The sequence below is a fragment of the Grampus griseus genome, assembly GCF_964374135.1.
Source record: "Grampus griseus genome assembly, chromosome: 5".
NCBI classification, from domain to species: Eukaryota; Metazoa; Chordata; class Mammalia; order Artiodactyla; family Delphinidae; genus Grampus; species Grampus griseus.
In genome coordinates, this window is record NC_138998.1 from 142,254,262 (window position 1) to 142,282,149 (window position 27,888).

The 27,888-nt window shown below is 60.4% G+C and overlaps 1 protein-coding gene across 2 annotated transcripts; it reads right to left on the bottom strand.

Moving 5' to 3' along the window:
* Positions 1-471: 471 nt before the first annotated feature.
* Positions 472-27,468, bottom strand: ITGB2 (integrin subunit beta 2). Of its 2 annotated transcripts, XM_082654186.1 has the most exons (17): positions 18,397-18,461; positions 17,037-17,168; positions 16,686-16,746; positions 16,293-16,381; positions 13,415-13,595; positions 11,973-12,143; positions 11,487-11,728; positions 10,471-10,626; positions 9,596-9,691; positions 7,201-7,290; positions 6,261-6,401; positions 4,592-4,779; positions 4,263-4,507; positions 3,926-4,145; positions 3,556-3,758; positions 1,640-1,806; positions 473-1,480 (listed from the first exon to the last, which is right to left on the bottom strand). In XM_082654186.1, exons 3-17 carry the CDS (start codon positions 16,741-16,743, stop codon positions 1,418-1,420), a joined length of 2,310 nt encoding a protein of 769 aa, XP_082510312.1. In that variant the 5' UTR covers positions 16,744-16,746; positions 17,037-17,168; positions 18,397-18,461; the 3' UTR covers positions 473-1,417. The 2 variants fall into 2 exon arrangements, with proteins under 2 accessions (XP_082510311.1, XP_082510312.1); XM_082654185.1 differs by lacking the exons at positions 17,037-17,168; positions 18,397-18,461 and adding an exon at positions 27,359-27,468 and having other exon boundaries at positions 472-1,480.
* Positions 27,469-27,888: the final 420 nt, after the last annotated feature.

The following is a 27,888-nucleotide window of genomic DNA, read 5'->3' on the forward strand; positions in this document are numbered from 1 at the left end:
GTCACTCTTATTTTTTTAAACCTCGCTCTCAGTCCTGGACCACGTGCTTTTCCGTCTCAGTGGGCATTGTGTACCATTTTACACTGGCTGTGAGGCTACCCTCTGTGCACCTCCAGGAGGGCAGTGAGGGTCTCTGCTTCTGCACACTGTTCTCTGCACAGAGACGGGCATAGGCAGTGCTCTGGAAGTGCAAGTGCAGGCTCTTAACCCCTGAGCCGCCAGGGAAGGCCCTGAACTGATGTGTTATGTGTTTTTAATAAAGAGTTATGCTGGGGTTTTAATAAAAAGTTATACATTTTATGGAAAAAAATAAGGGGAAATAGCATCTGAAACTATGTCTATGCACGTGAATGTATATTCACAGATATGCACCCCGTGCTCACATCTGTCTGCGCCTCTCAGGTCTGTGCAACGTGAGGGAAGAGCAGCATCGCCAGGGCTGCAGAGGATGTTAACACACCAGAATAGAGCCCTTTCCTTGGGGACCCAGGACCGCCCCACCCTGACGGACCCTCACGGGCCACACCCGGACCCTGACCCACACGGAGCCTGCAGAGGTTGGCAGACACGCACACGGCTAGGTGATCACGCTGGGACCTGCCACCTACGACCATCACACCTGATCACCTTGACCTCCAGGTCACCCCAGGAAACAGCCCGTGAGAAACACACTTATTTAAACTCTCTTCCACTCATCACCCAAGAGCGGGTGTAGACAGCCGAGAGCGTGACAGACGCCCACTTTCCCATCTTGCCTCGGCCCCGTTCAAGCTCTGCAGGGGGACCCCTTTGCTGGGGCCGTCCCCTGTCTTCTGAAAGCTGCCTAGGAGGTGGGGCCGGGACAGGGACAGAGAGGGGCGTGCACGGCCAACAGGTGAGGAAGGAGGAAAAGAGAACCCTGAGCCATGGCCCAAAGTCTACACGGACCCTCGGAGTGTGTGAAGAGCAGTGGAGGTGGGGCACAGAGCGCGGCGCCCAGGGAAGCCCCTGCGGAAGGGTTATTAATTTTTTCTGTACACGTGACTGGGGGCAGCATGATCAACGGGATGTAATTTTACACTCTGGGAAGTTCACATATAAATAAATCTGTACCACCTTTCTCAGACTGCGGTGCTAATTTTTACAAAGGACAACACATGTTTAACCTTATGGGACGCGAGCTATGGGATGCGAGCTATCAAAAGTCACTCATGTCAGAAGCGGGAGGCTGGCCCTTCTGATGAATCCCTAGCATTATCTGGCCGCGTCTGTCATTCTGGGGGCAGGAAAACGGTGGACTTTCCATTAGTGGTGAAGTCGTCAAGTGTCGCCAGCCGAGTCCACCGGGCGACGGGGTCACGGGCGGCCTGCGGGAGGGGACGTGGCGTGGGGCGCTCCTCCTGGGCGGCGCAGGAGGCCCCGTCTTCACCGAGCAGCCCTAACTCTCAGCAAACTTAGGGTTCATGACTGTCGTGGTGGCGCTCTTGAAAAGGGGGTTGTCCTGGTGAGAAAAGCAAGCGAGACTTGTCAGCGCAGGGAGGAAGGCGCTGGGCTCCGGGGATGAGCTGCGAGGGTGGGGTGAGGCGGGCTCGGCTCCCGTGGGCGTGCCCTCGCCGCAGAGGTGGGAGGCGCGCCTTTGTGGGGCCCCGGGGCCACTCACGTTATTCCACTGGGACTTCAGCTTCTCCTTCTCGAAGCGCTTGTACTCCCTGAGGTCACTCAGGTGGGTCAGGACCTTCCAGATGCCCAGCAGGAGGAGGCCGACGAGCACGACGCCTGCCACGGTGCCCCCCACGATGGCGGCGACGTTGGGGCCCTTCACGCACTCTAGGCAAAGAGGCACACACGCGGGGGCGTCAGGCCCGCCCGTCCCTGCACGGTGTCGGCGCTCCGCTGCTGGCTCTCAGTGACAGGCAGTGAGCAAACCGGCCCTGGCCCCGGCCCCGGCCCCCAGCCAGGGAGGGTGCAGAGCTGGGCACAAGGCCAGGCCGTGTGGTTCCAAATGAAATTGAGAGGCCCTTTGTTCATGGAGAAGGAAAGGGGGCCGAGGTGGCCAGTAAGTAACCAGGGCCAGACCCTGGCCTCCCACCTGGACAGCCAATGACCCAATCACTGGAACCTAGCCTAACCCACGTTGGATCACAGTTTAGGGGTGGGCACTCTCCTCGTAAAGGCATTCCCAGGGGAACCAATGGCAGCAGCCTTGGGAATGAGGGGGGTGGGGTCCCAGTGCCTGAGGGGCTGCACCCAGCCTCCCCCTGAGCTTGGGGGAGGGGAGGCTCTGGACTGCAGCACGCCTGCGCGGCGCCTGATCAAGGCACGATGTTCAGCGTGAGCCCGTCTGCCCGGCTCGTGGGCACTGAGGTTCGCTGGCACTCCCCCCGCACCATCCTGGCCTCTCCAGGGAACCTTCCTCCCTCACAGAAGTGGAACAACTTAGCCAGCGCGCACAAAGCCAGACCTGACCCCACACGTGCCTGTTAAAACACCCGGGGACAGCTGTCTGCACCAGCAGGCTGGGCTCTGCCGCCCTGGTAACAGACAAAGGGCTTGGGCTCTATCTGCCTTCCTGGGGGTCCTGTCGTGGGGAGGGGAGCTGGGAGCAGGTCTCAGTCCTGTAAGGTCCCCGGGGTGGGCTGCTGTCCCACGTCTGCTGCGCTCACCCCAGAGGCCGCCCTCGCGGCCTGTGCCCCACCCCCGCAGCCTCTCTGAGCAGTAAAGGGGCGGGGGTACCGAGAGCTGGTGTGTCCACACGGCTCCCCGTGCTGCTGCTGTAACCCTCAAGCCCATCCCCTCGTGGGTGTGTTACTCTAAGTCCCCGCGTCCCACACACGCTTTGCCATTGTCCACTCGACCTACCTCCTCAACACTGACCTACCCTCCATCCCTACTTGTTGCCCTCCCTCCTGATCCCGCCCAGAGTTCCATCCAAGGGCAGGCTCTGTCCACGCCGCCCCCAGGACCCCAACCCCGCCCTGCTCAGTGCCCGGACTGGGCAGTGGCCCTTCCCAGGTCTGCGCCCGGCCTGTGAGAGCACAGCGCACTCCTCTGAAAGCCGGCTGGCCCTCCGGTGTGTCTGGGAAGAGACATAAGTCCAACCCCTCCCACCCCGCCCCCGCCCCCGGCCTCACAGGGGCCCAGTAAGAGCCCAGCCCAGCACCTCTGACCCTCTCATCCCCTGGTCTCAGCTACAAGCGTCCTCTTCAGAGAGACCTTCTGACCTCTGAGACACGCCCCGCCGGCGTCTTTACCCCTGGGAACCGGTTCATGTGTCCCCACCCCGTGTCCCGGGAACCTATGAAGACAGAGTCAGCCTCTGGGACCCTGGCGAGCCGGGCGGCAGCCCTTGGGGAAGCCGGCTCCGGCTCCGCGGGCCCCTCCAGGGCCAGGGCCGGATGTGGGTCCGGCGGCCCCAATGGTCCCCTGGGCCGGCTCTCGGGGCTTGCGCTCCAGGCCACGCTCAACGCCAGCGCTCCGCGAAGCGCCCCTGCGGGACAGCCGGCCGCCCCGGAGCAGGGCGCACGGCGGGCTGAGCGGTGCGGGGACCCGGTCCTGACCCCACCCACCCGGGCTCACCGCGCGTGTCGTTCACGTGCACGTCGTATCTGTCCCGCCCCTCGCGCTGCAGCAGGGTGTAGGTCATCCAGCAGCCCTCGGAGTCGCGCTCCTTGCACGTGCGGCCGGGCAGTGGCCTGGGCAGCAGCTTCGTCTCCCCGCACGCTGCGCTGCAGTTCTTGGCGAAGGGGCCCTGGTCGAACTTCAGACACTCGGCGCAGTTGCTGCGGGCGAGGCGCGGCGTGACCGCGGGCAGGAGGGGCGGGGGCGCGGGGCCCGGGCCACCCGGAGCTGCGGGGCCGTCCTCAGCGCCCCGCGCCCCGGGTCCGGCCGGACGGCGGTTTTCCCGGGCCGCGGAGGCGCGAGGCGGGCGGGGCAGCGGGATACTCACGCGTAGCGGGCGCAGGGCGCGGGGCAGCCCGGGCACTCGAGGCACAGGGGCGGCTGGTAGCCGGGGTCGCACTGGCACACGTTGCAGCGGCACCGGCCGCGGCCGCTGCACTCGACGCCATCCAGGTTGAGGCAGCCCTTCGTAGACTTGAGGCACTGGCACGCCGAGCCCTCGTGGCCGTTGTGGCACCTGCAGGTGCCGCAGAAGCAGAGCCCTCGCTCTGGAAGACAGGGGCCCCCGCAGAATCAGCCCCGCCCGAGCCCCAGCCCGAGCCGCCCCCCGCAACCGCCGCAGGGGCGGCTGAGGCTCCGCCGGTTGGTCTGTCCCCCACGCTCACTCTCGCCCCCGCAGACTTGGCCATCGTAGCGCTCGCAGTTGACGTTGTCACACTCGCAGAACTGGCCGTAGATCTTCTTGTTGGGCACATCGCTCGTGTGGCACACGCACTGCCCGCAGATGCAGTCCCCCAGCCCCGAGCAGATGATGGAGCCGTTGTCCTTCCGGCAGCTTCCCTCCAGCTCCTGGCTGCTCCGGCCCTGCGTCTGGCACTCGCAGTTCTTCCCTATGTAGCCGGCGTCGCACCTGCATGGGAGATGTGGGGTCAGGGCCCTCCCGCGCGGGCTCTGCCGCGGCGCGCCTGCGCGGGAGGCGGGGCCGCGGCCGCACCTGCAGACTCCGCACTCCATGGAGCCCCTGCCGCCGCAGAGGCTGTGGTCCCGGCTCGCGTCCCGGCACCGGCACTTGCACTGGGGGAGGACCCGCACAGTCACCGTGTCCGTGAAGCCCAGCGCCCGGATGACGAATGACTGCTCCTGGATGCACTCTGTGGCTGTGACCTTCACCTGGAAGGTGATCTGTAGTGGGAAAGCAGGGCTCAGGTGAACACTGGACTCCGGGCACACAACCCTGCTCCCACCTCATCCCTGGGCAGCGTGGACAAGGGCACGGCCTAGCAGGGTGAGGGTCAGCGTCCTGGGCTCCCAAGCATGGAGGGGACCGCCTCTGCTGGGCCCCCAGGGGAGTGCATGTCGGTGGGGGGAGGGAAGGACATGGACACTCCAGGTGGTTCCAGGACTTGGGAGGGGAGATGACGGAAGAGAGGATGCGAGTTGGAAACTCAGAGTCAGAGATGCTGGAACATGCCCCCCAGCCCTCCTGCAGCTCCCCCTCCCCCCCACCATCCTCTTGTGGCCTGGACTTGAGCAGGGATGTCTTTAGAATACTTTTTTTTTTCTGCGGTACACGGGCCTCTCACTGCCGCGGCCTCTCCCGTTGCGGAGCACAGGCTCCGGACACCCAGGTCCAGCGGCCATGGCTCACGGGCCCAGCTGCTCCGCGGCATGTGGGATCTTCCCGGACCGGGGCGCGAACCCGTGTCCCCTGCATCGGCAGGCAGACTCTCAACCACTATGCCACCAGGGAAGCCCTAAAATACTTTTAATCTCACATCCCTTTAAAAGAATTTTAGAATGACTCTGTAAATGATGTATATTTTCTCCATGTATTTTGTCCCGAAGCCTGGAGGCTAAGATGCCAAAATCGCACAGGAAGTCCTAGGTTCTGCATGTGGGGTTGTATTCTGACCCCGAAAGCCCAAGGGGAACCGAGCGGGCAGGGCAAAGTCCCCGCCACTCACACAGCACTGCTGCTCAGCCAGCACTGAGCTTCAGGGGGCACCAGCTCGGCCACGGCAAGCCTCACTGCAAATCGACGTGAGTGAATCTCCAACCCGTACGTGAAGACAGAGCAGAAACATCAGGGAAGTAAGCAATCAGTCACAAGACTGAATAAATTCCTGTCTGGATCACCGCGTATGAGGGGGACACATTTCACTAAAAAGTCCCACACATTTAGTAAGTCACAGAGCTGAAAGAATTCCGATGTCCTTTAGAAATAAAAGCAAGTATTTTGCTGAATATTAATTCACAGCTGCAGAAAGGAAAAGTTTAATTGTTCTGATCACGACAAATTAAAAATATCAGGAACATAACTCAGTGCCTGTTTATAATCATTTGTGTGGCCCCTGCTTTAATGTGTTTGTCAAAAAACAAAAACACGAAAAGCAAAGCAAAGCAGATGCCCCGTGTAGAAGGAACGCCCTTCTTAGGCGGGTGGCGCTGTACCCGGCATCTGCCCCCAGGGGGCGCTGCCGTCCTCGCGACGGCCGGTGTACACCGGGCCGCGAACAGTGTGTGTGGATTTTCAAGGGAAGGAACTGCACCCGCGGTGGACTGGACCCCGCCTCTTGCTGGTCCCTGTGAAGCCGTGTGCCGGGGTGCACCCTCCCTCGCTGTCCCTGGGGGAGCCCCTTCCAGAGGCCGGGAGGGAGCCTCACCGGCACGTTGATCTGGACGCCGTCGCAGTCCCCTCTGGGCTGGTCCACCTTCGATACCCCGTTACTGCAGAAGGAGTCGTAGGTGACTTTCAGGGTGTCAGGGAGGGTGTTGTGATCCAGAAAGACTCTGGAGGACAGTTTCTGTGGGCAAAGAGCACCGTGCTCAGGCTCATCCCGCTGTCCCTGGCCCTTCCCGCCCCTTCCCGGCCGATGGCCAGCACGCCTCTCATCCCCCTCCCTCCACCCGTGTGTCCACTGAGAGCTCCACGGGTGCCGGGTCCTGCACCCCATGCCACGCCCCCCGAGACAGGCCAGTGGAAGGGACAGACGTGGAGACACGTCACAGCCCTGCAAGAACGGGAGCTTGACCGTCCACCCACCACTGAAACCCCAGTGGGTGGCACAGGGTGGGAGCTGGAAAAACTGTCTAAGTGAATGAGAGAGAGCGAGACAGACCGTCAGACAGGAAGAGAGACAGAGAAACAGAGATAGAGAGAGACAGAGAGGTGAATGAGCCACTCACTGAAGGTGGCATCGTCGGTGCAAAGACAGAGCCCCCCCATGGGCAGCATCTGGAGTGTGGGAGGGCCTGCTCGGGGTGGGGGTGGCTAGGGCTCCAGGAGGGTACGAGCAGCAAACGGAGCTGCCTCAGTGGGGCTCTGACTCAATGCAGTGTCATCAGTGCTTACTGGGTGCTCCCAGCGAGCTGTGCTCGCAAGGCCAGCAGACCCTTTGGCTGGAAGAGGGCCTGATGCCTGTGTCCCAGGGGAGGCACGGAGGGCCTGGGGTGGCACCTACCACACCGTCAACGAGGAGGACAGCTGCCCTGGGGAAGTGCCCGAGGATGGCCCACAGAACGCAGGGGCTCTCCTCCCCAGACCTTCCTCCTGCTGGCCTGCAGCGGGGCGGCGTCTTGGCCGACTACCCGGGGGGCACTTACGTTGTAGGCGTTCTTAATAAGCTGGACTACGTTGCTGGAGTCGTCTGACAGCTCCCCGACTGCAGACTTGGGGATGATCTCCGTGAGCTTCTGTCAGGGAAGAAGACAGGTGGGCGTGGCCAGAACCCTGGTACCAGGACACCTCAGCATCCACCCAGTTTTGTAGTAACACCCCAGAGGGTTTCCTTCCTGCTTGCGAGCTGGCTCAGACAACCCTGCCCCCGATTTCTTACTGTATTCAGGTAACACAGCACGTGGTCCACTGTTGTGCAGGCAAACGTTTAACCACTGGCTCTCAGGAAGCGCACCCTGAATTGCAGCGTTTGCCGATTTCCTCAGTAGAAATACTCCACCCTTGTTGATTTCCCAGCACTGAAGGCAGAGCCGGGAAGGTGTGCCTCGCCATGGTGAGATGCCACCCCAGGGACTTCCCTGGTGGTCCAGTGGTTAAGAATCCGCCTTCCAATGCAAGGCACACGGGTTCACTCCCTGGTCGGGGAACTAAGATCCCACACGCCAAGGGGCAACTAAGCCCGTGCGCCACAACTAGAGAGCCCACGCTGCAACGAAAGATCCCATGTGCCTCAAGATCTGACACAGCCAAATAAAATAAATACATAAATAAGTCTATTAAAAAAAAAAGATGCCACCCCATCACGCAGATGTGACAGGCACAAACAACCCAAGGGCACAGGTAATCGTGAAATGTGGCACAAAACCAGCAAGCGATGTGTTCTGAGCGTGTGAGCTGACCTAATCTAACTTTCACGATGGCTGTGTGTTAAACAACATTGTGGCAATTGGGTCTGGCAGGCGGGGCCGGCTGGTCCAGCGGCACCTCTGGGGTGGGCAGGCCGGAGCCCGAGGTCATGCAGACAAGCCTGGGGCAGCCTCCAGGGAACATCTGTGTCCCTGCCACCCTTAGTTTAGCCCATCTTTCACGGGAAATTGCACCATCACTTTGTCTTGCAGGACCAAGGGTGGGTCACGTCCTGCCACAAAGCCCTGCTGTGACGCCCCAGAATGGAGTCCAGGCTCCTCCACAAAGCTCACAAGGACACACAGCCTGGCCACCCCACCTCCGGCCTCCGCCACCCTCTCCTCTCCTCCTCAGCCTCGGGACCCCCCCGGCCACCTGCTCTCCATTCGGTGCAGCAACACATACTGAGGAGGGTCCAGCGTAAGCTGCCCATACAGACTCGGGCCTCCTTGACCCCCCCTCGCTAGGAGCCCCGGGAGTGGGGTCAGGAAGCTAAGGCTCAGAAAGGCCTGGGACCTGCCCGGGGCCTTGTCCTTGCTGTTGGGGAGCAGGGCCTGGGGTCCGAGTCTCCCGTCTCCAGCTTCTACCCCATCACCACACTACCTTCTGGGACACGATCCCTGCCCCTAATAGCAAATCACTGGGACCTGCTACCACCTGGCAAGGAGGAGACTGTCACGTCCCGGAACACGGTCAGGGACACGGCAGCTGCGAGGCCCTGACTTGCCAGCGCTCGGGAAGCTCATGTGGGTGGGTGGCCTCTCAGCGGCACCCGGCCACCAGCCTTGCTGTCCTTGTGGCTTGGCCAACACCCACTGCCAGCCCCCGGGGGGTCTTCCGGACACCCGCCCCTCCTCCCTCGGCATCCCCTGGGAACGCTGATGGCAGGCGCGGCTGGCCGCACTGGCAAACGCCCCACACAGGCACAGCAGGCCACAGGCCTCAGCAGGAAGGGGACCGGGACTTAGGGAAGGACAGGGGCCGGGAGGCGCTCCCAGCCCATCGCAGCCAGAGGCCACCACGCTGAGCCCGGCAGATGAGAGCACAGCAACTAAAACAGCCCCACAGTGACTGGGAGAAGGAGGAGGGATGAGAAACACTCTACGACAAAGCAACTTCCCCACGAGAATTCCACGCCACAGAAAAATTTAGTAAGAACAGCAATTCAGAAAAGTCGGGACAGACCCAGGTCTCCTGAGCCGTCAAGGAAGTGCTGTCACAGCTGCTGGGGGGCCCGGGCGCCTGCTGGTTATGGGGGTGTTTTCCTCGCGACACTGAGCCGTGTGCTGGGGGTTCCAGAGCCCTCCTGCGTACACCTTACACTGTGTGAACAGTGCTGACCTGCAAACGTATGCGGACACAAAACAAGGAACTTTCCCTGACGTGAAAAACGGGGTGTGCAGACCCAAAGGGTTTCGTTGAGGCAAAACCACGATTACTGAAGTGCAAGGACTTGTCGGTGTCATGCGGCCTCAGCTCCTCAGCAGCAGCGCTCACTCCCCGAAACTCGGGGCTGCTGCGTGGCCACAGCCCACGCACCCAGCCTGGAAGCAGAACTCAGGCCGTGGTCACCCTGGATTTGGTCACCATCCAGTTGCGACGCCTCTTCCTGCCGGATTGCTCAAGCCCGCTTACCTCGTACGTTGCCACCATTCTCTTGGTCACAGCGAAGATGGGCTGGATATTGCTTTCTGCCAGCTTGTGTGCCAGCTGGCCCACCGATGGGTAGTCCTAGAGAGGGCACCCCCGGTCAGATGGCTCCCAAGGCTGGGGACAAGCCATGCAAGCTGCCTGTCCGCTCCTGTCGGCAGAAGTGACGGCCCAGGGCGCAGAGGCTCCGCCTGCCTCCTGCTGTGATGGGGCCCGTTCCCAATGATGTTCGCAAACGCTCGCAAACGCGTAAGATGATGGGATTAGAAGGGAAACTGACAATATTGAAATACACTCAAGAAAATATTAAAAGCTGAGAAGTGCTTCCTGATCAATGCACTAAAAAAGAAATCCAGTGGCCAGTAGCCGCTCCCAGACACCCAAAGCGGAGGAGTGGTGAGCAGCGTTTTGCGGTGTCCGCACTGTGGGGCGCTGGCGAGACGCCTCTGCCTTCTCCGGGAGGCGGCATCTCAGGCGCTGCCCCCAGCACAGTGGCACCCATTTTCACAACTTCACGACGTGCGCGATTTCGGGCAGAGGCTCACCGGAGCCTCAGATGTCACATCCGTCTTGTCCCAGTCGGTGGGCCCCTGAGAGCTGCCACCAACACCCACCTCCAGTCTGCAGGCTGCAGGTGGAGGACCCCAAGGGTCACATCTCTAAAGTCCTCTGCAGTGCCTGGGCTTTACGACTCCAGGGTGCCGAGCATCGTCTCACAGCAGCCCTGGCCCAGAGAATTCTGACCTCTTGGTGCCGTTCGAGTGCTTCCCCCAGAGCGAGGGCCCCTCCCCACCCCTCTGGACCCCGGGCTGGCAGTGAGCCTACCTCCCCCCCGCCCCCCAAGACACCGCCACACTCACGAATTCGTTGCTGCTTTTATACATGTTGTCCTCCAGGTGGCAGTGACCGTCGTTGGGAGTGAGGATGGCGCCCAGCTTCCCGTCTCCCGCAAAGTGGAAGCCGTCATCCGTGGCAAACACCAGCAGTCTGGTGACGTTGCGCCAGCCGATCTCCTCCTGACAAGGAGAGGGCAGGGTGACCTGCCTCAGCTTCCCCAGATGGGGGGGGGCCAAGGCAGAGCTTGCCGTGCTCTCCTCGGGGCTGTGTGCCCCCCACTCCTGGGTTTTCTGGGGGGCAGGAGGACCAGAGACAGGGCCCAGCGCCCAGGGGGGCCCGACAAGTGTCTGTGGGACGACAAGCTCCCAGATGCCCAGGTGAATGCGTGGGACACCGAAGGGACAGGAATGCATGTTTCCATTGGCATACTCTGTGGCCCAGGCAGCTCGGACCTGGGACCACTTCCTAAGGGGACACTCCCAAAGAAGAAAAAGTACTTAGAAATGTTTATCTCACTGCAAACACAGAGGGAGGAGCCCACGGACACCGTGAGAGGAGGTGACAGAGCCAGGGCACACGCACATCATGAACCGTGACGTCACACAGAAATGAAAATGTGTGTCTGCGACGCAGGACGGCGCTCCCAGGGAGCAGAGAGGCTGGAGGGCTGGGGTCCAGTCTGTGAAGGGGGCAGGGCTGCGCGGCTAAACGTGGGTCGATGTGTTGCAACACGTCACAATACAGCGGCGGGACAGGACCATGTGGTGGGGACGGCCGGCCCCGACACTTAAGCCACATGACTGTCGGGGGGCCTGGCCAGGACGCCCTCTGTTCCTCGAGGGGTGCTGGAAGTAGGGGTGATTCTACTGCAGGAACCGCCAGGGTTAGGTGGCTCAGGGGTCTTCCTTAACAGGACCATTTCCTTGTATTTAGGCTTCAGAAGGTTTGCACAGGGTCACAAGCTGCTAATAGTGGAATCTGTGGGTGTCGTGACGGAGGCCCCCGGGTCTGGAGAAAGCAGGGCAGGCAGGGGCCTCACCGGGCACGCGGCGACTTGCATCATGGCGTCCAGCCCACCCTCGGGGGCGTCCAAGTTTCCCGAGATCAGCTGCTTCCCGACCTCCGTCCGGAACTGACTGGAGTTGTCGGTGAGTTTCAGCACGTGCCGAAAGGCGAACGGGGCCTGGCACTCCTTCTCCTTGTTGGGGCACGGGTTCCGCAGCTTCTCGGGGTGCGTGTTGACGAAGGGGAGCACCGTCTTGTCCACGAAGGACCCGAAGCCTAGGGGTCGGGCGGGCTGTGAGCCCCGGCTTCCCCACCTCATGCCAGAGGGCAGCGGGGGTGGGGTGGGGGCGGGGAGGAAGCAAGGTGGCCCTTGGGGGGTTGCACCAGGGACACTAGGTCTGGAGCCCTGGTGCCCTGCCCTCAGGACGTGGGGGCACAGAGGTGCCCAGGGTGGGGGCCTGGGGGGTGTGCAGGCAGCAGGCTGGCCGGGGCCCAGGGGAGGAGGGAGCGGACAGCTCACCGATGCGGCCGGACTCGGTGATCTCATTGAGGGCCCGGAGCAGGTCGCCCCCCAGCTTCTTGACGTTGATGAGGTCGTCCAGCATGGAGTATGAGAGGTCCATCAGGTAGTACAGGTCGATGGGGTAGCCCTTGGCCCGCTGGAAGGTCACGTTGAACACAGCCGCCTGACCTGCGGGATTTGGGAATCGCGGGAGAGTGAAGGCCACCTCATCTAGCAGGGCTCGGGGGCACTGGTGCCCCCTGCAGGCCTCAGGACCCTCATGACCCCCACTCTCTGAGGCCTGCAGGTAAAATGCAGGGTGCCTACTCAGATTCGAATTTCAGATAAAGAGCACATTCCCAAATAGAAGACCATTTGGGCACAGAGATACTGAAAAGTGTTCGCTGTTTATCTGGCATTGTTGAAATTCAGATCCACCTGGATCTCCCTCGATCTCCCCGGCAAGGCCTTCTCTACCACCAGCCAGCAGGCCAATCCGTCCCGTCCCCCCAAGGGCTCCCTGGCCATCCCGGGGTACCCCCCTTCCTCAACCACATCCCGCTGGCCTCTGCGCTTCGCCGTCTTAATCACCACGTGTACCTGTAATTACTTGTCTACCTGTCAGTACGAATAGCCTGTGTCCCCAGCTCCCGGGACGGTGCCTAGCACACAGCTGGTGTTGGACAAAGACGTGAGGACTCGAGCTCCGAACCAAGTCCCCTCTGCCTGGCCCACCTTCCAGCACCAGCTCCCACGTGTGGCCGCCCCAGCCCTGCCCAGGCCCGCCCGCCACACCCCCCGCTGCTCCACCACGCCGCCTTCCTGAAGGGCGTTTCTCAGAGCGCTAACAGGGAGCTATGTCCTGAACCTGGGTCCGTGGTCAAGTCAGGTGGGCAGCCCTGATTTAAATGGTTACTGGGGTTCCTTGGCTGCAGGACTTGTCAGAGCCTTTTCTTTGCCAAGAGTACCTGGCCTTCTGAGAGTGTGACAAATGAGTGCTTTCCAGATGGTTTGTTCTCCCTTGTAAAAAGGACACAGAACTCAGGGTTAAAAGAGAAACTGGGGGGGGGTCCCTGGTGGCTCAGTGGTTGAGAGTCCGCCTGCCGATGCAGGGGACGCAGGTTCGTGCCCCGGTCCGGGAAGATCCCACATGCCGCACAGCGGCTGGGCCGGTGAGCCATGGCCGCTGAGCCTGCGCGTCCGGAGCCTGTGCTCCGCAACGGGACAGGCCACAGCAGTGAGCGGCCCGCGTACCGCAAAAAAAAAAAAAAAAAAGAGAGAGACTAGGCACCAGCCGCAGACGGGGTTCTTGGGGGCACCCTCCCCGGGGCAGAGAGAAGAGCTCAGACTGGTTCCCAGCAGTCCCAGGGCCTCGCCCAGCCCACCTGGCTGTCTGACCTGGACACATGGGATACGTGGCCATCAGGGGCTGGCTCACCCCCAGCCGAGGCCAAGCCTACCTGGTCTCAGGTAGAGTGTCACTTTCTGTGGGGACAGCTGCTTCTGGCCCCCCACCTGGTCCTCCTGGGTCGTGGCGTGGCTCCTGGGGTCGATGATGTCATCCGTCGCGCAGCCCTTTGACAGCAGCTGCTCCCGCGTGTCACAGCGAGTGGAGTCAGGCTCCCCTTGCCCCGTGAAGTTCTGGGGGAGCCAGGGGTCAGGGGTCAGGGGCAGAGAAAAGATGGGAGCCCACACTGTGGATGCTGTGCGAAGCTGACCCCCTCATCTGCACCGGATTCAAGTCAGGAGTCCCGGTGGCAGCGGGACGAGGCAGGGGCTGGGCGGCCTCCAGAGGACCCGTTCACGAGGCTTTGCATCCCAGGAGAGCCCGCGAGCGGGCAGAGGCGACTCAGGAACCAACGGCTCCAGCCCCAGGTGGAGCCACGGGGATTCTCCGCGGCCCACGGAGCACCTGGCCCAGGGTTTTCAGGCCCTTGGGCAGCGTCAGCAGCACCGGACGAAGGAGGGAGTGGTTCCCTCCCAAGGGGACGCGAGCGCCCCTCTTGGCCCACGTGTCATCCCCCAGGCACCACGCGGACCCGGAATACAGGCCAGGGCTCTGGGCCAGGCAGCTCAGAAGGAAACAGGCCGGAGGGGAGCGTGGGGGTCCTGGGTCTTCCCTCGTGACCACTGTGCCCCCCACGAAGGCCCCCTGGATGTGGACACGGCAGGGAGAGAGAAGCGGCCGCAATCGGAGGGTCCTGCTCTCGGCTTCCTCCGACAAAAGAAGGCTCGAGAGAGCAACCGCCGGCCGGAGACCAGGCAGGTGCAGGGGGCGTGCCCAGCGCCGGGGCGGGGCCAGCAGAGGGGCGGTGCTTCCTGAGCTGCCTCTGAACTGTTCTCGCTTTCGGAACCCTATGAATGCTTGAGTACTCCAGAAAGAAAATTAACAGGAATGGAGAGGGAAGAAACCCCTAAAATGGAATCCACTGGGAAACAATTGAACCCGACTGCATTTCAAATGCTATGACAAACTCAGGAAAGGGAAGGGAGGAATTCACCCTGAGGACGGGCTTTTTAAGCCGGCACTATGACCGCACCCCAACAAGAGGAGACGACACAGACCACACCCGATTCCCCCCTGCAGTGCTGCAGGTAGCAACTCTGTAACCACTTGCTGTGAATCGTAGGATTAAGAAAATGGGGAAGTGTATTGCGGATGCTGGGAGGCTGGCTTCTCATGAAGGGGAACCGGGAACCCTCAGAGAAATGTCTGAGTCCCTAGTGGGGGCGAGGAAAGTGCAGACAGGCCTGGAGCTCTGCCGATCCCAGAGAGTAAGAGAGCTCAGGAAGTGATGCTGGGGCGTGCTAACAGGACACAGGGCCAGCCTGGGGGCTCCCAAAGTCTAAACGGGGAGCACTTCGAGCTTCAAAATGGCAAAATGAAAGTGATAGCTTATAAGCTACTGAATAAAATAAACATCTACGGGTTTACACCGATGAGAGAGACAGAGAGAGGGAGGTTGGGGGAAGGAAAAATTCCTCCTTACATTAGAAGCCATTAGAAGGAGTAATGAACAGGAATGTCACCATTTTGCAACCGTCCCAGTGAGAACTGATTCAGGCAGCCAACACCAACAGATGCTCAGGTTAGTGGGTGTAAGCCTGATGGGAAGCAGAGTATTTCCTGGCCTCGGAGTATCTCCCCACAAATTACTTACTATTGCAAAAGGGAAATAGTGGCGTCATGGTGGAGAGCCTGGCAGATGCCACCTCAGCTGAGTGGTCCAGGCTGCATCCCCAGTATCAGGACGGAGTGACAACAGGAGCCCTGCACGGGGTTCCTGCCAAAAACGCACACCCTGGGCTGAATCAGAGGGAGGCCAGACAAACCCGTAGGAGGGGCATTCTGCAAAACTGCCGTGAACTCCTCAGAAATGGCAAGGATGTGAAAGACGAAGAAAGCTGACGAATGTTCCAGATTCCAGGAGATAAAGAGACATTTGAATGCAACGTGTGGTCCTGGATTATAACATTGGCCAGTGGGGTGGGTGTGGAGTAGGGTGGGGGGGTGGCATCAAAGACATTATTGGAACAATTGGAGAAATTTGCACAAGGTGTGTAAATTTGATCAGAGTAAAGTACCAGGTTAAATTTCCAATCTTTGATAAATGCATTGTGGTTTTGTAAGTGAGTACCTTGTTCTCGGCAAAGTCCCTGGAAATATTAAGGGACAAAGGGGTTTGCGTCTGCAACCTACCCTCAAACAACTGAGAAAGAAATAATATGAGTGCGTGTGTGTGTTTCCAAACAGACCTGTGGTGTCAGAACCCCAGGGACCCCCATGAGGAGGGCGTGGTCAGCATCTGGGGGTCCCTAGGGAAGGGGCCCTCCCCAGGAGGAGGTGGAGCTACCCCACGTCCTGGCCTTTGCCTTTCTTCCCAGAGGGTCTCACAAGTTAAATATTAAGTAACTGAGGACAGCAGAGAGTCAGGTTTCCAGCAGGGAACTTCCCCAGTGCTCCGTGTTCTGGGAGCGGACAGCGGGGCACGTGGGCGGGCGGCAGCTGCTGCCTTCCTGCTGCAAGCGTCTCTGCCTTGTCTCTGGCCAGGGCTCCTGCCTCTGGGGCTCGGGCGGCACCTGTCCAGACCCAGCGGTTTCACTCTCGGTCTGCCTCCGCCAGGCTGCCTGGGGACATGCTGAGTCTGCCCGTCTGTCTCTGACGGCACCGTGTCCCTGGGCTGCTTCTGCTCCACTAGAAAGCAGAGTGCTGACACTCCTGGAGGCAGCAGTTCCAGAGGCAGAGAAGAAGGTCCAGCCCGGGAGGAGGGAAGGGGGGAGGGCAGGCCAGGCGCGAGGCCCCTCGGGGCGGCGGACAGCGCTCAGTGAGGCCCTTACCAGCTTCTGGCACCAGGCGCAGCCAGGCCCTGACTCGACGCAGTCCCGGCAGGTGCTGACTCTGTACTTGGTGCACTCCTGGGACAGGACTAGGGGAGAGGAGACAGGCTGGGGGGCGTAGCCTGTGGCAGGCACTGGCCGACCCCCACAGAGACAGCAGGCCCTCCAGGGACGGGGGTGTGAACGGGGTGGTGGAGAGGACCAGGAGGGAGGGAGGAGACCGGGGCCCCAGGGGAAGCGGCCTCCAGGAGGGTGGGCCCCACGGTGGGCGGGGGAATGGAGGAGGGCGGCAGAGCAGGGCCCTTCCTGAGCCTCCACCAGGGGACTTGGGGGCAGGAGGGTGCCAGGGCGGGTCCCATTCCTCCCATGAGGAGCTATCCCCGCGGGACTCACCAGACCGGAGGGCGAGCAGGCTCCCCAGGAGCAGCAGCTGGGGGCGCTGGCGCAGCATGTCCTGTGGAGGGGAGGGGGCGGTGACTGGGCCTGGGACCCCAGACCTTGGGCCTAGAGACGCAGTGCTGGGCGGGCCGTCCCTGCTGCCGAGGGGTGCTCAGCGCTGGGGCGTAGCCAGAACGGGTCAGTCTCCCCGATCCCCCTCAATGGGGCTGTGCCGGCCAGCGGGAGAGGACGGCTGAGTGGGGCTGCGTGCACTCCACGCAGCTGAGCCCCCAGCCCCCGAGGACCAGCAGGGAGTGGGTCTCCTCACAGTGACATACGCACACAAGCTCACACATACACACTCACCACGCGTATGCACACACACGTGCGCCCAAGGTGCCGCGCGCTCCGGGTCAGGGCCCCGCGTGGCCTTCGTGGCCCCGAGTCCTCAGTGAATTGAGCTGAGCTTGGAGCAGAGACTCGGCCGGCCCAGGCCTCCTGGGAGGGGGGTGAACCAGGACTTGGAAGAGAAGCCAACTCTGAGCACCTACCGGCGCCAGGACTGTGCCAGCTGCCCGCTGGGCGAGGATGTGTAATCGGGCAGGACATCTGGGGCCTGCCTGGGACAGACCCCTCCCCCCACATCCTCTGCCTGCCTCTTGTCTGTAGAAAAGCTTAGTCTCCCAGGCCTCCCCTGACTCACAAAAGCCTGGCTGGAGAATTAACGATTGAAAGGATGTGAACACTTTCAGTTGGGCCAGGAGAACTGGTAAGAATTTAAACAGTAAATCAGCCGTACGGCGGTCACAGAATCTTTAGTTCCTCCTGGAAGTACCCAGATAACGAACAAATGGTACCTGATGCACATCCTATGCTGTTTCACAGATGCTAAACCCCTATCAAATGGGAGAAGTTAATTGCACAATGACCATGAACGTGTAGCCCCCAGACCTACTGGAGCCTAAGGACTGATAACGTGAACCTCTGTGACCCTGCCTTGTTACCTCACCATCAGCCAATCAAAGAACTGTGGACGAGCTGATCGCATACCCTGCGACCCCCCTCCCTCACCTGGCCTTTACAAACGCTTTGCCGAAACCCTTTGGGGAGCTCGGGGTTTCCTGGGCCTGAGCTACCCGGCTCCTTGCTCGGCCCTGCAATAAACCTTTCTCTGCTCCAAACTCCGCTCTTTCGGTTTGTTTGGCCTCACTGTGCGTCAGGCACTCGAACTTGGGCTGTTTGACAACAGAAGGGCCCGCAGAGCCATCACCTGCTGTGCCCGAGGCCACGAGCTCTAGGTGACCGTTACTGAGCTCTTCTTCGTCCACACCTGCTGGGCCTGGGGTAAGGCGTGGACAGGGTGTTGGGCCGCCACCGGCTGGCCCTGATGCTCCCAGAGGCAAGAGCGTGGGGGCGGGCTGGAGGCCTGGCGCTGGAGCTCCGGTCTTGGAGGTGGAAGCAGCACCCTCCCCCGGAAGTGCCCCAAGGGACCCAGGCTGGGCCCAAAGCAGCAAACGTCCTCCAGGCCAGCTCCCGGGAGGGGTGGCAGCGCTTCGTGGGCCTGCGAGCCCCCACGTGTGAGAACCTGTAGGGCTGCTGCCTTTTAATCTGACGCCAAGAGAGCAGAGAGGGTGCTGAGCTGCCAGCAAACCAGAGGCAGCAGGCAGGAAGCGGGGGGGGGGGGGGGGTTATCCGCAACCAGGATCAACAGGCTCACCCTGAATACCTGCAAACGCCAGCTCCTCTCCCCAGCACACTGCTTGGTGCTCGGCCGGCAGATGCTCCCACCCAAGGTCCACTTGTAGCGAAGACCATGTGGCCCCTGCCGTGGTGGCCTCTGCCGTGGCCTGTGGGCTCTGGGTGCACCTGGAGGTGGGTCCTGCCCTCGCCTCTGCTCTCCCATAAGCCCCGCATGTGTACCAGCGGCTCTGGGGTGGAGGAGGGTCCCAGGGGGTCCCATGGGGGGACCCAGTGCTTAGAGGTCCCGCCCAGTCCCACTCTCCGGTCTTTTGGGGGTGACCCCGCACCCCGGTCCCCACCAAGCTTGTAACCAGGAGCTAGAAGTGTCATAACAGAACAGACCCCTTCCCTTTTCTTTCCTGTTCCGGTCAAAAGCAGAACTTACGCCCTGCTCTGGCTTCCGGGGTCACAGAGCGGGAGCTGGGAAGGTGCTTTCAGTTTACTCCACGCCCACCCACTTGTGAAAGCCCCGTGTTGCCCCAGAGCCCTCTGGGTCCCTAGTATATTCCGCAGCCGGACGCCCCGCGAGGCCCGCGCGTGCTCACTGACCCCCCCCGGCTGACCCGGGCGCCGCCGGGCCCAGTCGGCCTCAAGATAGCACCCCACTTCGGAGGCAGAGGCTGCTCCCAGTAGAGGTCGGGGAGCCCCCGCCCCAGGCGCCCCAGCTGTGCACGTAGCCGGCGGGGGGGCCAGTCCCGCCAGGGGTGGGGAAGGCCCTCCAAAAGCAGCTCGATGCCCTTTCCTGTGGCCACGGACCCCAAACAGTCACAGCAACCACAGGCAAACCCCGACCCTCGCCTGCGGAAACCGGGGCCCCGGCAGCGGCAGGATGCGGACCCGGTGCCGCTCACAGCTGGAGCATCCTCCCACGCGGTGGGGAGCGCACCTTGGCTATGGCAAGAAGACCCACAGGCCATTGGAGGGGTGTCGCCGCTCCCCCTTCCCCCTTAAGCACTGGGACTCCCGCCGCGCCCGGCTCCGCCCCAGCCCCAGTGCCCACGGCCCCTCGGGGGCAGGACGCCTGCACACGCAGTGGCTCTGGGAGCTCGGAGCACTGGAGCCTGCAGCCAGCCCTCCTCTCGGCCCCGGGCAGGGGTGCCAGCGGCCATGCCCGGCGGCCAGGACTGGCCATCAGAGGCCCCGATGCCGCAACCATCATGGCGGGGCCTCACAGACCGAGGCCTCCTCTGGGTGTCGTCCTGGGGCCCGGCCCCCTGGACGGCGCAGGGCAGTGCCCGTGCCCGGGTCCCCGGCTGCCCCAGCGGCATACTCTGCCTCGGCTCCCTCTGCGTGCCTGGAAGGGCTTGCGGGCCTGGTCCCGCTCTGGGGGAGGGCAGGCTCGGGCCGCCCTCGTGAATGTGAGGCCCCGACTCGGCCGGGACAGCTGATCCGAGAGCAGGGAGGGGGGCGTGGGCTCCAGCTGGGCCATCCGAGCCCAGACCTGCGGCACCCTCCCTGCCACCCCGACGGCCCCGAGGCTGCACTCTCCCCAGATCTAATGGCAGCCCCGCCCCAGGACTCAAGGTGCAAAACCCCAAGTCGAGGTGGCTTGAGAAACCCAAGGCCCCACGGGCCTGTGAGGACATTCCGTCAGAGCTACCCTTGAGCCTGACCCTGCCCGGCAGGGGGCTGCTGGCGCGACCGAGTGCGACTGCAGGAAGTGGCGCATCCCCGCGGACCCCGGGCACCCTGAGGATCACCCTTCACGATGAATAAAGCTCTGAGCGTCGGGGTCCGTCAGGGAACACCAGAAGAAAAATAGGATATATTCCTTCCAAATCCCACGCACTCCACAAAAGCCCATAGTCCCTATTTGGTAAAAGACAGAAGAGAAAGAGGAAACATCAAAAAAGAAAGAAAAGTTGAAGAGGCAGAGGGAGGCCCCACGTCCGAGGCAGGGTACGCTGCTGTCAGATGAGGCTTGCTGTCCAAGACGAAAGCTTTGCCGAAGTGCAGACCCTCAGACAAGGCCCTGCGGGGCCCCAGGACTCACCGAGCGTCAGGACTTTGCGTCAGAGCCTGCCCTTGACCGTTCAAGGTCAGACCATAAACCACCTGGTGCTGGTTTCCAAGAGGCACGGCCAGCAAGTGACAAGGAACAGAGATGCTGTCAGGAAAAGGTTACAAGAGGGGAAGGCAGGGGTGCGGTATTCATCCCGGGAGCTGAGGGTGCCAGGCTGCTTCATGTAGAAAAAGGCCAGTGTTGACAATGGATCTAAAATAGGCATCAACCTTTTAAAACCAAAAGACAAAGTTAGGATGTGGTCGTTTCTGTTTTCTGTAAAGACAAAAAAGAATTGGACAGAAGCGGATTCCAGTGGGGGCTGGAACCCCTCCCCCCACCCCCATCCCCGCCCCAGGTCACGGAGTTTCCAGACAGATCGGAAGACGAGGGCAGAGGGGGTTGAGGAAGATGCCACCCACGTATTCTCTGAACCCACACATTCTCGGCCCCGGGAGAATCCACTGCACGTGTTCGTCACTGCTCCATTCACCACCCGTGAAGGCTGATGGCAGAAATTTTTAGGGCCACAGTTTCTGACCAAATGGAATAAAATGAGGTGCCCCCCCCAACACACACATGTTAATTAGAACCTTTAAAACACTCTGCTCAATATCCCTAAAGTCCAAGAGCAAATCAAATTTACACAGACAGACACTTCAGAAAAGAGACAGCGCAACTTTCTCTGTTCAACGGGTCCCCGATGGAGAAAGAAGCCTGAGGCCCTAAATGCTTTTCTGCCTGACGGAAGGGAATGATGATACACGTGCAGGATGGAAAGTTCAGACGTGAGAGGAAGAGCCACAAAGCTCAGGAAATAAGGGAAGGGAGGTGGGAAATACACAGACAGCAGAAAAAGTCGATGAATCCGAAAACAAACAAAAAAGCTAAAATTGATAAATACGACGAAAATCGTTTCTTTGGAAAAAGCAATAAAATGGGTCATCTGGAAGAGAGCATGTATGGCAGTCGCCAGGGAGCTTAGGAAAGGAAGAGGCAAGGCAGCAGTGAGCTGTGCACTGGCCCGTAAAATGCATCCAGAGCTTCGGGGACAGTCTGTGTGACCCTGGCCCTCGGGCCGGTGGCTGGGGGGAGGGAAGAGAGCAGCGGCCCCCAGACCCAAAGGCACCAGGCAGAGCACGTTCCCGGGAAGGCACGCGCCGTGGCAGTGCCCCCTCACACCACGGGACCCGTGAACCCAGGTTTAGCAAATAGAAATGATAAAAGCAATAGAAGAATGTGTATCTCAGAGTAAGGACACTCAGCGTAAAAACTAAGGGAGAAAATACCAAGAGGATAGACTCAGACACCCTCGTGGTCCAGTGGTTAAGACTCTGCGCTCCCAGTAGAGGGGGCCTGGGCTCGATCCCTGGTCAGGGAACTAGATCCCGCATGCATGCCGCAACTAAGACCCAGCACAGCCAAATAAATAAATATCAAACAAAAGAAGAAGATAGACTCTAAGATGAAAACTCTAATTCGAAAAGATACATGCACCCCAGTGTTCTTAGCAGCAATATTCACGATAGCCAAGACATGGAAGCAACCTAAGTGTCCATCAACAGAGGAATGCATAAGGAAGACGTGGTGCATATATGCAATGGAATACTACTCAGCCATAAAAAAGAATGAAATAGTGCCATTTGCAGCAACATGGATGGACCTAGAGATTATTACACGAAGTGAAGTAAGTCAGACAAAGAAAGCCAAACAGCATATGATATCACTTATATGTGGAATCTAAAAATGGATACAAATGAACTAATTTACAAAACAGAAACAGACTCACAGACATAGAAAACAAATATATGGTTTAAAAGGGGAAAGGGGGGAGGGATAAATCAGGAGTTTGGGATGAACAGATACACACTATTCTGTATAAAACAGATAAACAAGGACCTACTGTAGAGCACAGGGAGCTCTATTCGACATCTGTAATAACCTATAATGGAAAAGAAACTGGAAAAGGATGTGTACATAGGAAACTGAATCATTTTGCTGTATACCTGCAACATGGTAATAAATCAAATAAATAAAACGAAAACAAGCTCTAAAAACAAATTTGTACCTAAAACATTGAATAGATGAAAATATTTAGTATGTCTCATGCAGAAGGTGAATGGTAATCTTTGTGTCCAAGGCGATTTTAGAAATAATAACAAAAAGGCAAATACCCATAGAAAAGGATCTTGTGAACAGATAATTCACAGAAGAAGAAATGCAGCTGTTACCAAACATCCGGAAAGGCCGCTCTGGCTGATAACTGGGCATCGTAAGCCAAATATCGAGATTCCTGGTCTAGCTGTCAAACTGGACACTGCTTTTAACATCCATGAGGCCCACCCAGTGGAACCTACATGGCATGAAAATGTGTGGACGGCTGCTCGCAGCTCAATTTTTACAATCAAAAGTCGCTGAGCGGGAAAACAATACATGTAAATAATCGAAACAGGCCATGTTTCTTCTGTGTGGCGGCGTTATAAGCATTTTCAATTTTCTTCATTACTCTGGTTTGTATTTTCCAAACCTTCTACAATAAACATATATAATGATTTTCTTTTAAATTCATACATTTAAGAAAATCTGAACATCGTGGTGGCTGAGGAATTGCTTGGAGATGTCTCCAGATTCCTAAAGTGGTCAGTTTCTCTGTTCCCACTGCGGACACTTCTGAGGACAGTGACCCCCTGCTGGGACATCTGCTCATAGCTCGTTCGCTCACTCATTCATTCACTGAACATGGGCTGCCTGTCTGGCCCCTGGGCACTGCTCTCCCGGATTCTAGGATTCTGACCTCTGCCAAGACCTTAGGGCACCTCCACACCTCCCCCAGATTCCCATCACACCCGAAAGCCCCACTGCTGCAGACACCAACGCGTGGCCACACCCATACTATTTAACAGTGAACTGGGGGTTTGCATCACTAGGTGTTCAGCAAGGACCCCCAGATCACCGTTGGATGCTTCCACCTGCAACAAATTCTAAAGCGTTTGTTTTGTCTTTTGTAACCATATACAAATAAAAATATGTTTACAAAAGAAATAAATTGGTGGAAGCACGGCTCCCGAGGGGCTGCCTTTCTGTGCGCCCCCAGCCCCTGGAGTACTGTGAGAGAACGCATGCCCCGTGCCCACGGAGGCCCGTCGGGCAGGAGCCCTGGCTCGCTGAGGTCTCGTCCGTCAAGGAGGCTGACCTCAGGCCCTGACCTTAGCTCCTCAGCCAGCAGGGAACCCTTCCAACCACTTCTGGCTGCAGCCCAGGGTGCGACACACCCAGACGACCTTCCCTCTGGAAGCTTCCAGAACAGCGGAATCAAGCCACATGGGTGCGGAGGCCTCTGCATCTCAGACTGGCCAGGTCTGAGCATCCGTGGGGCCTGACCCCACACCTGCCAATAGGAAAGGGGCCGTGGTTTGCTCTGTGACGACGCCTGGGCAGTGGCTGTGCAAGGCTGGGCCACAGCGCTGGGGACCACGGCAGACGTGGTCAGTTCTCAAGGGAGCCTCAGCTGGTGGGTGGCGGTCCCTGCCTGGACAGCCACTTAGGACCCCAGATCCCAGAGGACCAGGGCAGGGCACTGCCCGTGGCAGCCACCCTGCTGGCCTGGCTACACTCTGCACTCACAGCCTCGATTCGCCCGCAGCTGCCCCGGGGGTGGACCAAACCTGCTCCCTGTTCCTAGGGAGGGCTCTGAGAGGGTCAGCCCCTCAGCCACACAGCCAGGACAGACGTCAGCCTGACCCTGGGGCTGACACGCCCAAGTCTGCACCCAGCTGCCGAGCGAGTGTGGACAGGTGACCCCCCCCTCCGGACCTCAGTTTCCCCCCTTGTCACGGAGAGCCAAGGGTGCTGTGACGGTGAATTTCACGTGCCAACTCCGCTGGCCGTGGTACCCAGAGCTTTGCTCAAACCCTCGTCTGGATGTGGTTGTTTGCTGCAAAGGTGTTTCTAGACGAGCCTAACATTACGTAAGTGGACTCTGAGGAAAGCACATGGCCCTCCACGATGTGGGCGGGCCTCAGCCAACCAGTCGAAGGCCTTAAAGAAAAGACTGATGTCCCCCAAGGAGGGGAGACCTCTGCCTCCAGACGGCCTTGGGCTCGAGCTGCAATGCACCTCTCCTCTGGGTCTCCAGCCCGCCCTGCAGATTTGGGCTTTGCCAGCCTCCACAATCGTAGAAGCCCCGAAATAAATCTCTGCCTCTACACAGACACACACGCACACGCACACGCACACATCCTATTGGTTCTGTCTCTCTGGGGAGCCCGCACTACTACAGACCCCAACAAGAGCACCCCAGGCTCAGGGTTTTGCAGCACCACTTCGAGGTGAGCGGGCAGAGCCGTGCTTTCCTGCTCCGTGTGTTTCAGAGGCAGTGAGGGTACCGGGCTCCTGTTTCTCTCCACCCCCATCAGAGCCCTGCGGTGGCGGCACTCCACCCCTGGGCCTGCGTGACACGGTTTCAGACCTGGGCTGCGTGGGGTGCCGTGCTGAGCAGGGACCGTGCCAGGGCTCACGCGGAAGCCACAGGGTCCGCTGGCTCCTAGGCACCCCCGACCCTGCTGCTCGACTGCTGCGAGGGTGAGCCGCCCGGACACCCCCAGCTTTTGGTCGGCGGGGGGGGGACCTTGGACCAGGCAGGAAGGCCTGCTCGGGTCACAGGCTGGCAGCTCAGGGACTCACCTGCACCTGCCATGTCCCCAAGACACCCACTCGTCAGCGGTGGGAGAGTCTGGAAACCCCCAGGCCCACCGAGGACTCCCCTCTACATGGGCTACCCTGCCCGGGAGGGGGAAGGCAGGCGCTCTTTCTGAGCAGCCTGGGGACCCCGCCCGCTGCTACAGCTGAATGTGGACTCCACCAGCCTGACGGGGGACGGGGGACGGGGCCCCAGCGGCCAGGCAGGTGACACGTGGCAGCATGGCTGGGACAGGTGGGTCTCGGCATCCCGGGGCCCATGGGACTCGGCACCTTCCCCCGCCAGCCGCGTGCTCCCTGGGGGCCTCAGTGCCCCCATCGGGCATCAGCTCTCCGCTCGGGCAGGTCTGGGTGACGACAGAACCGACACCCCATTTTAGGTCCAGTTTGTGCAAAGGGAAACGGACAGTGACCACACTAGCATCCCAGCCCTGCCCGCCTGGTGGTGTCACCGTGGCGTCACCAGGAGACTGCCTAGTGCTGGCGGGGAGCGCCGGACGGGGCCTCTCAGCTGGGGGCACAGTTATTAGCTGCGGGCAGCTGTCCCACAACGTGGGCTCAGGCGGGACCGTGGGCCGCTCGCGGTGACAGGTGTGCAGGCCGCCGGACCCTGCCACCCAGGACTCTTCCTAGAGCTGGCGGGGCCCGAGTCAGGAGACGCCACTGCAGGCTCTGTGCTGCCCCATTCGTGGGGCGGAGCCTCTCCACAGCCCTGTAACCGGCGGAGCTCGGCCTGAGCTGAACCCGCGGGACCCTGTGGACGCAGACCCACACCTTCGCCCCCTCCAGGGAAGCGAGTTTTGAATTACAATTTGATATAGAGTCAGCTGGAGTGTAAACACGGGCCCATTTCGCAGATGGGAGGCCCAGCAGCAGGCCTAGCTCCTGCCCACCTTGCCGGGGTGCAGACAGGCCTTTCCCATCCCCTGGACAGTGGTGACCCCTCTGCTGAGCTTCTTCAGGGCCCCGGCTGTCTGGGGTGTCTTCCCTCGTGAAATCTCCAGGAAGCGACCGTGACCGGCCCGGGTCCAGTCCGGCACAGTGCAAGCTGACAGCCGCAGGCAGACCGATCCACGCGGATTTCAGCGGAGAAACCCGAGGCCAGTGGAGCGGTGTCTGGCTGCGGGGTCGAGCCCCTCGAGAAATGTCTCCATTCACTCCCGTCGGGACAAAGCCCTGGGGCAGTCGTGAGTCCCCTCTCCCGGCGCTTGTCCAGGTCCTCGGGCCCCAGTCCCCCCAATCCTAAGGGGACAGGCCTCCAGGGGCCTGGTTGTGGGAGGTTTAGGTCACACACCCAATGCCTCACCCCCTAAAGCTTAACTGTCACCCAGCGTGTTCACGTCGTTAGGCCAGAGCTGGTGAACCTTCGGGAGTCCCAGAGAAGCAGCAGACCCACCCCTGAGACAATGTACCACACACACACACACACACACACACACACACACAGACACACACACACAGACACACAGACACACACAGAACACAGACACACACACAAATACACTCACATACAGACACATACATACACACACAGACACACACAGAACACAGACACACACACATACACAGACACACACACAAATACACTCACATACAGACACATACATACACACACAGACACACACACACACAGACACACACACACACACACAGACACACACACACACACACACACTGCTGGAGGACAGAACCACGCCGGCAACCACAGAGCTGTGAAGACAGAACAGGACCTGCTCAAGCAGGAAGTGGAAGGCGCAGCTGGGGAGGCCCAGGGACCCTCCTGCACAGCCTGGCCGTGCCGGCCCCGTACCCACCAGACAGCGGTTTTGCCTGTCCCCCAGCCTCCTCCTGGCTCTGCCCGGCCTCGCAGCCCCCGCATCAGGGCTCAGCAAGTGCCTGGGGCTTGTTGAGGGACCCTCACCAGGGGAGCCAAGGCTGGGGTCTGAGTGCATCCTCCCAGCGTGCCGGTCCCATCTCCTTGGTTACATCCCTCCCATCACCCCGCCACTAGCTCTGCCCACGGTGGGCTCAGCACTTCCCCTTGCCGGATCTCAGCTCAGGGGGCCTAGAGTGGACGATCCCAGGGTGTGTGACATGGACCAGGGCCGCCAGGGCCTCCGCAGGCTGGGCCCCTTGGAGCTGCCCCCCTTGGGAAGGGCAGCAGCCATGGCCGGGGGAGAGCCTCAGGGCTGAGCTGCTCCCCTTCAGAGGAACCAGCCCGGACACAGGGGGGCCTCTGTCCACTCACCTGCTCGATGCTCTGGAGTCTCAGCAGGGCTGGTCCTGGCTGGGCTGGCAGGGGCTTGGGCTCCGCTCTTCACCAGGCCGGTGCTGCAGCGGGTGTGGGAAGATGCCGGCCCGCCCGAGACTCCACTGGTGAAGGCGCGATGCTTCCTGTTCTAAGTCAGGAACTGGAGGAAGTAGTTACGTGTGGCTGGTTGCACCACATGTGCCCCTTCCAACCTCACCCCGTCTGCCTACAGGGCCCCTGACAGAGGGCTGTCAGAGGAGCAACACACAATGGGAACACACCATCCGTCACACACGCTCACAGCTGGAAGTGGAACAGCGTGCGGAGAGGACGGGGTGGGAGCAGGGCCTCTGGCGGCACCATGCGATGCCCCCACGGGCCGAGGGGGTGGCCGTGCCCCGCAGGGGACAGAAAACCCTGGAGGGCAGTGCCCAGGAATTTTCACCCCAGGAAGGGACCCGGCCCGCAGACTGTGCACACGGGAGGGGAGCATGCCCCCACCAAAGAAGAAGCAGACAGGCACTGGG